Source organism: Rhinolophus sinicus, linkage group LG03 (assembly GCF_036562045.2).
Source record: "Rhinolophus sinicus isolate RSC01 linkage group LG03, ASM3656204v1, whole genome shotgun sequence".
In the NCBI taxonomy this organism is placed as follows: domain Eukaryota; kingdom Metazoa; phylum Chordata; class Mammalia; order Chiroptera; family Rhinolophidae; genus Rhinolophus; species Rhinolophus sinicus.
In genome coordinates, this window is record NC_133753.1 from 23,671,574 (window position 1) to 23,683,734 (window position 12,161).

General features: G+C 40.5%; 1 protein-coding gene across 1 annotated transcript in view; it reads left to right on the forward strand.

Moving 5' to 3' along the window:
* Window positions 1-770: 770 nt before the first annotated feature.
* The window catches only part of TMED10 (transmembrane p24 trafficking protein 10), a 36,991-nt gene continuing 25,600 nt past the window's right edge, over window positions 771-12,161 (forward strand). The window contains exon 1 of the mRNA XM_019733650.2: window positions 771-1,051. Within this exon, the coding sequence (XP_019589209.1) occupies window positions 827-1,051 (225 nt within the window). The 5' untranslated portion in view covers window positions 771-826. The remainder of the gene's footprint in view (window positions 1,052-12,161) is intronic.

Below are 12,161 nucleotides of genomic sequence, written 5' to 3' on the forward strand. Positions count from 1 at the left end.
CAAATACTGCCTTCCTTTGACAATTCTTAAGCATTAGGTCCATGTCTCAGACTGGACTAAAACACAGTCTTTTATTCAATTTAAATACAAAATCCAAATTTCGTTTGAATATTACCTAGCATAGCAGGCGCTCAATGTTTGCTAAATAAGATGCACATTTAGAAAGCAAACAGTTACTCCAATCCAAATACCCTGCTGGGGAGCATGAACTGGCCGCCTGCCCAGCTCACATTCACCAGGTGACGTCCACACCTTCTTTGAGGCACAGACTCCCGCTCGCCTCACAGACAAATAAGAATCTTTCCGCTCAGCCCCTCGAAGTTTTCCTCTGAAATGCTCTATGTCCCAGTCGTCACACAAGGCGGCAGGGCCCGGTGATTGTGAAGCCTCCGCTTCCGCTCCAGCCCAGAGCGCCTCCGTGGCTGCCGGATGGCTCAGCGAAGGGCCTTGTGGCTGTTTCCTATTGGGGCTTGGTTGCTATGGTATCACCTACCTTAACACTTACTGGCACTACTTCCGCAAATTAAAGGAGAATTACTTCCAGGGTTGCCCTTACTTGCTATGGCCGACTGGGCAGTGACCGAACGCAACAAAAATAAAAATTTTGCGGAAAACTTATAAAAGGTCTTATTTAACCACGGTAACTTGTGGATGTGACGTGGAATTATAGCTTTTCTTCCTTTTTAAAACATTTACTATGTATTCTTCGTCTATTTGCCAGTCTCCAAAATGGCGCCGGCAGCATTGGTAGGCCAGAGGTGAGTCACGTGGGCCCTCCCGGTTCCGGCGCCGTAGAGGCCGGGGGTGGCGAACAGTCTCCGGCACCATGTCTGGTTTGTCTGGCCCACAAGCCCGGCGTGGCCCTTGTCAGTTAGCGTTGCTGCTTTTATTCCTGCTTGGTCCCAGCTCGGTCTTCGCCATCTCCTTCCATCTGCCGCTTAACTCCCGCAAGTGCCTCCGGGAAGAGATCCATAAGGACCTGCTGGTGACGGGCGCATACGAGATCACCGACCAGTCTGGGGGCGCTGGCGGCCTGCGCACCCACCTCAAGGTGCGGCACTGGGCGGGACGGAGAGGGAAGACCGCACGCGTAGGCGAGGGAAGGCTTAGGATGGGGAAGGGAGGTCAGGCCGGCGGAGGCCCGAAGGGCGGCCTGGCCTCCCTGGAGCGCGAAGGGCGCGCTGTCGAGACCGCCCCCTCACTCCGCTGGTTGGCGTTTTTGGGGCGGGGCTGGGCGCCAGTGCTGGGGAACCCACAGAAGGGCTGCGAGGCCTTAGCGGATGTGGTGACAGCTGAGCTGGTGCAGCCTCGACTTTGGTCGTTGTCAGCGCCCTGTACCTGCTTTGGTCCTAGGTGCCTTGATCTGTGTAACTTGCTTCTCCAAAGAAGTCTTTGGATGTTGTTATTTGTGGGGATTGCGTCCGAAGACACGTTGATGCTGCAAGAAGATAATGGAGGCATTGAAGCTTACTGTGAATAATGAAACCTATTATTTATTGAGCATTTGCTGTGTGTCAGGTGTTGTGCTGCTTTACATACATTACCATTTAGTTTGTACACTCCTGTGAAGGAGGTACTGTTAGCTTCATTTTACACGGAAGGAAACTGAGGCTCAGAGAGGTAGTAGAATAAACTGGTGTCAGAGCTGGAATTGATTCTTAGTTTGAGTTGAGTAAGGTGAAAGAAAAGTGCTGCAATTTGATTCTCTCCAATTTATTTGTGATTGGTTAACGTTGATCACTGGTCACTAAATGGTCTCAGTCTCTAGTCCTTTACTTTCTGGTACCCCAGAGTCTGGACTTGACTAAGTTTTATGTTTCAACGATACTCTAGGATGGTGACAACTACTACCATAAGGCCAGTTTGCTCCCATTTTGCCATTAGGCTGACCAGAGCAATTTTTGAAACGTTAGTATAATTTGATGTCAGTCAAGATTGATTGTGTTTTAGGTAATTTTATTCATTTACAGTAAGCATGTGGTTTTGTTTTTGTTTTTAGCAGAATGGGTCTTAGACTAAATAGGAAAAAAAACATTTTTACTTTTTAATAGACTGAGGTATAAGATGGCCATAATTTATGTTTACGATATTGGAACCTAGTAATGGTAATAGATGCAATTTATTTATACTTTATTTGGGAGACACACACTATTTTCATAGCTATTGCTCAGTGACCCATCCTTTTATTATTCTCTTCAGGTACCAAACTAATGCTTGGCCAAGAATGCCATGGTGACACAATTTTAGAGGCTTAGGTACAGTGTTTTGGGGGTCATGCTTCTGGCTCTTCTAAGGATATAGTGCATAGAATTTGAGCAATGAAAGAGACTGCTCTCATCTCCAGTGTTGCCCCCTCTGATTTGTACTTATATTTTAAAACCCTTTAGTGGCTTAGTATTGCTCATCCGATAAAGTTTAAATTTCCCAACAGGCTCTACAGTGCTCTTCATGGTCTGTTCCTGAAACTTTGTATACTTTGTCACTCCCCATTTTGCATTTTACATAATAAGCTACCCTGAACAGTCCCCTAAACTCACTTATTTTCATCTTACATTGTAACCACTTATGTTTATACCTTGTCTTCTTTATTAAACTGTTAGTATCCTGAGGGCAGGAATTATCATAGTTTCATGTTCATGTTTTCCAGAATGTCAGTCATACTGCCTTGCTTCTAGTAAGCACTTAATAAATACAGGAAGCGTAGCGTAGCATGGCCTTATGGGAATTATATCTGTATCCAGAACTGTGGAAGGGGCCTTAACAGCAGAGTCTATTTATCTACATAACGTGTTTCTCCGAAAATAAGACCTAGCCGGACCATCAGCTCTAATGCGTCTTTTGGAGCAAAAATTAATATAAGACCCAGTCTTATATAAGACCGGATCTTGTAAGACCCGGTCTTATATTATATAAAACCGGCTCTTATATTAAAATAAGACCTGGTCTTATATTAATTTTTGCTCCAAAAGACACATTAGAGCTGATGGTTTGGCTAGGTCTTATTTTCGGGGAAACATGGTAGCATTTTGTCATTACTCAGTTGCCCCATCTTGTCTGCTCTGTTCTCTTGCTGCTAACCAGCTAATCAGACTACTCCTGGGCTCCTAAACCCAAATATCAAGTAGATAACATATGAATGAATTGGGCCAGGTATAAGGAAAAACGGTAGCAGTGCTGATAAAGGGATAATTGGGAGCAGTGGAAGCTGTTAACATGGAATGGCCAGTACTTATCTCTGACATGGGCCTTGTTGTCATATTTGCTTTTTCAAATGAAATCAGAAATCCAGATTTTGATGCAAAAGCTCCTGATTTTTTAAATGTACCAACTAATTCACATTGGTTCTGGCATTGTTTTGTTTTCAGTTTTATAGAGAAGAGTATGGTCAGTCCACCACATACACATTACTGAGTTTCTAAGATCTTGCCACACTTGGTTCATTTTAACTGCTTCTTCCCTCTGCTCGTTTTATGCTGAATTGTTTTAAAGTAAATCTCAGATATCATGGTATTTCAGTCCTGCATACTACATGAATCTCTTAAAAAATATGAACATAATCACAGTGTTATGTGGTTATAATCACACCTCACTAAATTAACAATACTTCCTCAGTGCCATCTAATAATACCCAATTCATATTCAGATTTCTTCACTTGTCTCAAAAATATCTATTTAAGGGGCGGCCAGATGGTTCAGTTGGTTAGAGCGCGAGCTCTGAACAACAGGGTTGCTGGTTCAATTCCCACATGGGCCAGTGAGCTGCGCCCTCCACAACTAGACTGAAGGACAACGACTTGGAGCTGATGGGCCCTGGAGAAACACACTGTTCCCTAATATTCCCTAATAAATTTAAAAAAAATCTATTTAAAATTAGTTTGTTTTATCTCTCAAGTTTCTTTAGAGCAATCCACTCTCCCTCCATTTTTAATGCTTGCGGTTGTATTGTTGAAGTCAGTTGTCCTTAAAGAATGACCTACATTTTGGATTTGTCCATTTGCTTCCTTGAGGTGTCGTTTAACCAGTCCTGTCCCACATGTTTCTTAAAAAAGAAATCAAATGTGAAGATGTAATTAGATTCAGCTTTATCTTTTTGGGTGGTTTTGTGTATTTGATGTGGCCCCATGGCAGACCACATAGGAGTACTTTTTGTGCCCCATAAGTGCTGCTAAGATTGATCAGTGTGTTCCGGTGTGTATTAGTGTCAGGACTGAAATACCATGATACAGTGTCTTACTGCTGCTGTGACAAATTACCACGAACTTAGTGAGTTAAAACAAAACACATTTGTCTTACAGTTCTAGAGGTTAGAAGTCCCAAAATCAAGGTGTCAGCAGGCTGTGTTCCTTCTCATTTTATGAGGAGTCTCTAGAGGAGAATTAGTTTCCTTGCCTTTTTCAGCTTCTAGAGAGCACCTGCATTCTAGAGGTGACGCCTTCCATAGTAACATAATATCTGCAAATCTTTTTCTCCCACCTATCTCTCCCTCCTTTGCTTCCATCACCTCATCTCCTTTTTTAATTAATTAATTAATTTTTTATTGGGGAACAGTGTGTTTCTCAGGGCCCATCAGCTCCAAGTCGTCCTTCAGTCTAGTTGTGGAGGGCGCAGCTGAGCTCCAAGTCCAGTCACCGTTTTCAATCTTAGTTGCAGGGGGCACAGCCCACCCTCCCATGCGGGAATTGAACCAGCAACCTTGTGAGAGCTCGCGCTCTAACCAACTGAGCCATCAGCTGCCTGTCATCTCCTTTTTTGATTCTCCTGCTTCCCCTCTTTTCCTTATAAGGACCCTTGTGGTAATCTTCATATCTCAAGATCCTTAATTCAATCCCATCTTTAAAATTTATTTTGCCATGTAAGATAACATATTCTAGAAATTAGGATGTGGACATTTGGGGGGAGGTGCCATTACTTTGCCTACCAACGTGGTAACAACCTGAAGCCTCAGTTATAAAGCTTCCCGTTATTTTTTCTCTTAAGAATCTATTGATGACTGTTGTGTGAATTTGTTTCATTAAGGTTGTGAAACGATTTTCTAATTCTATTATTCCTTCCATATTTTTAGCTGGAATTATTCTTAAAGAATTCATCAGTTAAGACCATTTGGTCACCCTGAAATTTATAATTCACACCGGAAAGGCAGGAAGAATGCAGAATTTTAATTGACATTTTTCAGAGTAAGGAATTGTTGTCTGTCATTTGCAGCGTAGTCCAAAGAGTTAACTATTATTCTGACACCGTGTTTTTGTTGTTTGTTTCAGTTTTTAGAGTCATTGGTTTAGTCAATTGCGTTCGTTCTTTATGCTCACACTGTCTCTGGCTCCCATATTCTTTTGACACAATCCCATTAAGCTTTGATAGCTTCCCTGTTTTGTGGAACAATAAGATGGCATAGGCTCATCTTTTGTATGTCGAACTTCTGATCTGGAAGCAGCTATTCCTCCAAGGAGTTCTGGTTCCTTTTTGTGGGGAGTGGTATTTTAGAGACCACAAGCTAGGTGTCATTTTCAAAAATTTAATATACTGTGCAGACCACAGAATACATTTGTGGGCATGATCCAACCCCTTACCACAGTTTACAACCTTTTTTGTAGCATCTGTTCACTTAGTTCTGCTTTCTCTTAAATTTTGACCACTTGTGGTCCAGACTCTGCCTCAAGGATTCTTTCTATGCATCACTTCAGCTTCTGAAGTGCAACTCCTGGATGCATGAATCTGATTGGTTCAGCTCCTTTTCTGCCAGGACACTTTCTAGGTCTTCTCTTTGGTCATATGTCTACCTCTGGTTCAAGCAGTTCTGGTTTGTGTTGAGGTTGGAAGGAGAACTGGAGACTTTGTGTAGTGTAAAGCCTGGCCAACTGGGCTTCGCTTTAGTTGTTGCTCTGAATGAGACAGTCTCTCTTAGAAGGATCTTTGGAATGTAGTGCCTTGATTGACCTAATTTACTTTCTTCCTGTCCAGGACCCCTTAATGTCCAATCAATACATCAGTGTTATATATCACTCTATGCTATAGTTGTATGTTTACCCATCTCCTCAGATAGACTGTAAGCGCCCTGAGCAGAGACTGTTTCATTCATCATTGAAATGCCTGTGTCTAATACAGTGCCTGGCATATAGTAGGACCTCAACGTAAGTAATGAATGAACAAATGAATTGCCACGGTCCTAGCCTCATCTCTGATCTTTCCCACGCCCTTCCTCCTCACTTCGGTCCTCCCACTCCCATCTCGTGGTACTGAACACCTAGCAGTTCTTTGAATACAATGTTCTCTTAATTGGGACCAGTCTTTGCCTGTACTCCCCCCCCATCTGCTTCCATTGTGTCATATTTGACATGGCACTTTTCATGTAGTAGGTGCTTGCTTTGTGAACTCCTCAATGTCTTATTCGTCGTTGTGTCTTTAGTTTCGTGTTCTATGTGCACATTGTACAAGTGAGTTAAATATCTGTCTTATTGATATGCCCCGTGGTGTAGTAGAAAGAGCCTGGATTAGGAATCAGATTTGAGTTCAAATCCCAGCAGATCCACCACTTACAGGGAGTATGGTCTTGGGGGAGTTACTTGACCCTCCTTGGGCCCCTTGTCTGTAAGATGGGGATGATAGAGCTTATAAAATTGTTCGAAGGACCAAGAGATGGGTGCTTTATTGCACAGGGTTCATTATGGTGGGCCAGAGAAGTTAGTAGTCTTTTCTTTCCTCTATTGAGTGAAAATTGAATTGCTAATCTGACTTCCTGCCCTAAATATCGATGCAGTGACCAGATAAAGAATATTTTAATGAGAGGAATTCTTGAGTGTTTTGTTTGTGATTCTCCCATTCATTCAATAAATACTTAATATTTAATATATGCCAGACCTGGCTGGCAGTATAGAGATTAACAGCAGACAAGGTCTTTAAACTCTGGTGGGGAACAGACAAAAAGCAAGTTTTAAAAAATAGACACAATTTGAAATAGTGATAAGTACCATAAGGAAAAATCATGCAGTAGGGGTAGGTAATGATTGGTGGGATAAAGAGTATTTGAGTAGTCAGAGAAAGCCTCTTGGAACAGAGAAGGATTGAAATAATGGGTGGGAGGGGCTCTGCTGCAGATTTCTCTTTCAGGCCTCTATTGAGATGTATTTTGTGTTGCGATTTCCAGTTGAGTTGATCCATACCACCCTTCCTTACCCATTTCACAAAATGAGGCTAAACCAGGCTAAATGGCTAAATAGTATCATATTTAAAGACTTTGTTGCACAAAATTAAAGTGGGAAGTATCGATTTATCATTCATAGTGAATGTAGACATTTCCTCATTGCTTCAGGTTCATAATAAAAGCCTGTTGTAGGGACTCAGAATCGCGTTGATTTTGAATTGAAAACCACATTTGCATGAAGACTAGATGATACCATAATAGTTTAATAGGCTCCAGTGTCACTTATTATTTAGAATGCTTGTTAATAGTGAAAATTCGAGGATTAATTAATTTTAGGGGATGAGATGATTTGTTGTCTAAGGGTGATTTATACTTTGGAAAGAGATTACAGAAAAAGAGAAAGCAACTGTGAGGACATACTGTCTTTTGCCATGTGTAACGCGCTCCCGTGTATAATGCGCAACCACGTTTTTGGCCCAAACTGTCAGAGGAAAAAATCTTTCGTTCTAATTTTTTAATTCAAATTTTTATTTGTTTACATTTAGGTACTTGTTTTTGTATTATAAAGGAATTTTAGCATTTACTTTTTAACATTATGGTATAATAAATTTTATGTAACAATTACAAAACACAAGAACAGATACAAGGTACAAGAAACTTTATGTACTGGTAACCAATTTACGATATTTACATATCATACCGTGTTTCCTGCAAAATAAAACCTAGCTGGACAGTCAGCTCTGATGCATCTTTTGGAGCAAAAATTAATATAAGACGCAGTCTTATTTTATTATAAATATATTCTACTATAATTTTTGCTCCAAAAGAAGCATTAGAGCTGATTGTCCGGCTAGGTCTTATTTTCGGGGAAACACAGTAGAAGGCCAAGAACTCTTAATCGTTGCAAGTTTGTCATAAGTTCAACAAAACCTGTTATATTCCAGAGTATTATTTTGCATACAGATATCATTATTGATTTCTAGTGTTGCTCTTTTAACTCATAAGCACAAATAAAAGAATTAAAACATTTATATAGATACGGAATTAGCACTACCCATGTATGATGCGCATCCTTATTTTTCCCTCACAAATGTGGGCAAAAAAGTGCACATTATACACGGCAGAATATGGTAATTAGCACTAGACAGAAAAGAAAAACTTGATAGTAATAATTTAAGTCATTTATACTTTTTCACCTTCTTCCAAATAATCTAATTGGTCTAATTTTTTTCATTGCCATTTTTCAAGAGTGCTAATGCTAATTAACAACTCATTTTGCTAAAATGAGATTATTTTTTTGCATATTTAGGCAGTTATGGTCCCGATCTTTCCCAATTAGCTTATAGATGAGAAAGGCCAAACAGATCATTTGAAGAATTCAGCCTTGAGTCATAGGCCTATCACAATTTCAGCCTAAAAATTATCAAGAAGCATTTTAGCAGTTGGAAAAAGTTATAACTCCCCCCACACAAAAAGCTGTATGAAAAGATAAAAGATACACATATATGTATGTGGCTGTATATGTATATACCGGGGGTGCCAAAAAAATGTACACATTTTAAGAGATGTCATCTATGTATTATTTTTTGAAGTTGAATTGAATTACGATAGCAATGTGTAGTATGACGTGCGCGCAAAAGATGGCGTTAATCAAATGAATATTAGTGTCATTCATTGTATTGCAATTTTAATCCAGTTTTTTCCTTAAAATGTGTATACATTTTTTTGGCACCCTTTGTATATATGGTATAGTTTTGAGATGATTTTATTTGGGACAATTGTATATCAGCTTATTATTATGGTGTCTGTACTGAGGGCTGATCTTTTTCTGTTGGGAGGAATATGTCTTTTTCAAATTTACATTTGATGTGACTACTGTCCAGTGGGTTAGAAGCAGGTCAATAAATAGATGATTTAGTACAGAAGCCTTTAGAACAGAAGGCTAAGGTTAATGTTACAGTAACATTTAATAGAATTAAAATCTAGTTTCTTTCTGTATTATATCCAAAATTTCTAGCTTTAAATTAAACTTGACCTTGGGGTGGCCGGTTAGCTCAGTTGGTCAGAGCACGGTGCTAATAACACCATGGTTGCACGTTCAACCCCCGCATGGGCCACTGTGAGCTGCGCCCTCCTTAAAAAAAAAGCACCAAAAAAACCCAAAAAACAAATTAAACTTGACCGTGTGTTTCCTTCTCCATAAAAACTAAACAATATGATACATCATTTAAATCTCTCCTATTCAATGAAGTTGTCCTCAGCCATCTCTGCTTTGAACTGATAAAGAGAAAGGGGGCTGCTTAGAATTTGAAATTGCTACACCATATCGTTATGATGACTTCTGAAGACTGAGTCTAGTTTCTAGGAAAACGGATTTATAGAGGTAATGTACTGGGGAGGGCAGTGTCTCTATGGTGTTTCTTGTGTGAATTGCTGACTGGTGGTTGGTCCTGAGCCATTGCCCACATACGCATACGCAGCCTGGCAGTCTGGACAGTAGAGCCCTCTGTGAAGTCAGCCAGCTGGCCACAAACCAGAATTTGGGCTCCCAAACAAGCCTCTGACTTGAGGGAGGTTGATGTCATCTGCTTTATCCTGTGCCCCAACCTCATTGTTCTGCATAACGCGTAGGAAAATCAAGGGACTAGTTGTTAAGAAAGAACAAGGCTTTGTTTGTGCCTAAAAGGGTCACGCTGGAGGTTTTTACCGTAAATAACTTTGGAACAGTATGAAAAAAAACATTTGATCTGGCTTCACCCCCGCAGTAGTATTGTTAGGGCAACAACTGGTCTTTCCTTCTCATTCCCCTCCCTTCCTCCTTCTCCCCAGCTCTCCCCACCCCCGTCAAGTGTGACGTAGGGCCTTTGCTGAGTTAATGTAGCACATGCTGATAGAAGCAGGAAGAGAGCCTCTATCCAGAAGCATACCAGTGCCTGGAAATTTTCCCTTTCTAGTTGTGAACACTTCTCCAAGCCTCTTTAAGCAGTGCTTCGGTGCTGTGCTGTGCCATTGCTGAACTGTGTTGGAAATTGGAAAGAATTTAGTGTTGCTAAATGCTGCTTGTGGCCTAAATTTGACTTTGTTCTGGGTTAAATCTAGATGTGATCCTTTGATTTCAGGGATGCAGTTGATAGACTTGGACTTGGTATTTGCTCTTGTTTGAAAGATCAGGGTAAATTCATTGGTTCTCATGGAATTTCCTATGTACCTCATGTTCGAGAACAGTGGTGACTTGTAGTCTTTTGAAGGTATTGCTGATACTACTATTTTTCTAGACTAAAACTACAGTGATTTGGTGTTTTCCCTGCTCTTTTATGTCTTACAGTAATAGACTCTATGGTGTAAGAGTCACTTGTGAACTCTTAACCAAATGAAGCGTATAGACCCACAACCCCTGATCTATAGGCACACACATTCTCTCTTCCTTCACCCCAACCTAGTATCTTTTGGTCCTTCATGTAGTTTATTACTTATTAGGTTAGAAAACACATGCAGGAAATACTGGAGTCGTCTTGTGTTTCTTGCTTTCCCTTGTTAGCCGCTCAAGTTTTCGTTGAAGACCTGCTTTGTTAGGCATTTTGTTACCCTCCAGTTTCTAAATCTTGCTAGTGCTGCCTTGAGAGTTCACCTGTCTTTTTCTTTCTGTTTCCATGCAATAACCATTTGGGCCCTAATCATCCCTGGGTTTAGTCAACGCAGTGTACTTTATTGAGTTTACCATCTATTAGTGCTGTTAGGTTGGAAGTCTAGTTAGTGACCTAAATGTTTGTGGAGTTCTGAGTTATCATTGACACCCAGTTATCGTAATAACAAGAATGCTAACAATGACAATCATAACATTGATTGATTACTTACCATGTTCCACACACTGTTCCCGGCACCTTACCTGCATTAAATTTAATCGTTACAGTAGTCTCATGAAGTTCGTACTATTGTCCTTATTTTGCTTGTGAGGCACAGAGCTAGTAAGTGGCACAGTTGTTACTCGAACACAGACCTGAGGTCTGACTCTAGAACCTTTAGTCTGACTACTGTGCTGTATGTTTCTCAAAAGGAGAAAAGGCTACGTGTTTCTGTTTCAGTTCATTTTTATTCATTGTGTGGAGCTTCCACAAGGGACTGGCTGTTTCTGAATTCCTGGGTTAGTCATTCAGGAGCTGCAAGATGGGTGGTTATCCTTAAAATAATATGGACATACATTGTCTTTTCAGTATTATACCACAGACTGAATAACCCCAAGGAAGACAGAGAGCAGGTAGGAGCCTATTTGAAGGAAATGACATCTTCAGATTTTTACCAACTACACTAAAGCCGCTAGCTGATTGCCCTCTGCTGCTATAGTAGCACTCTTGGAAAAGAAGTGTTTTTCTTTTAAAAACACATTCTTGGACTGGTGGGGTGTGGAGCTGATTCAGCAAATGAAAGCAGTGTGTGGCCTGTGCCAATAAGGAGACACAGACTTGCCACCTCCCCCATGGATTGTGTGTCATTTTACAGGAGTAGCTGTGTAGACTTGTCCAAATTCAGTTTGCGTAATACTTCATAAAAAGTATGTGAAAATGCTCGTTTGCTTGCTTTGCTCTGAGTAGACTGTACATTTGAGAATTGCGATATGTGTGTGTGTATATATGTATGTGTGTTTGACTTAATCATTTTGGACAGTATTTTTTAAATAAACTTTTTATTTTAGGACAGTTTTAGATTTACAGAAAAACAATGAAGATAGTACAGCTGTCGTGTACTCCATATCTAGTTTCCCCTACTGTTAACAGGTTAGTGTGGTACATTTGTCACACTGAATGAACCAGTATTAACACATTATTATCTAAAGTCTGCACTTACTCAGATTTCCTTAGTTTTGGCCTCATGTCCTTTTTTCTGTTCCAAGGTCCCATCCTGGAATATATTACATTTATTCATGTCTCTTAGGGCTCTTTTAGAGTATGACAGTTTCTCAGACTTAATTGTTTTTGGCAACTTTGTGAGTTTTGAGGAGTACTGGTCAAGTCCTTTATGGGGTACC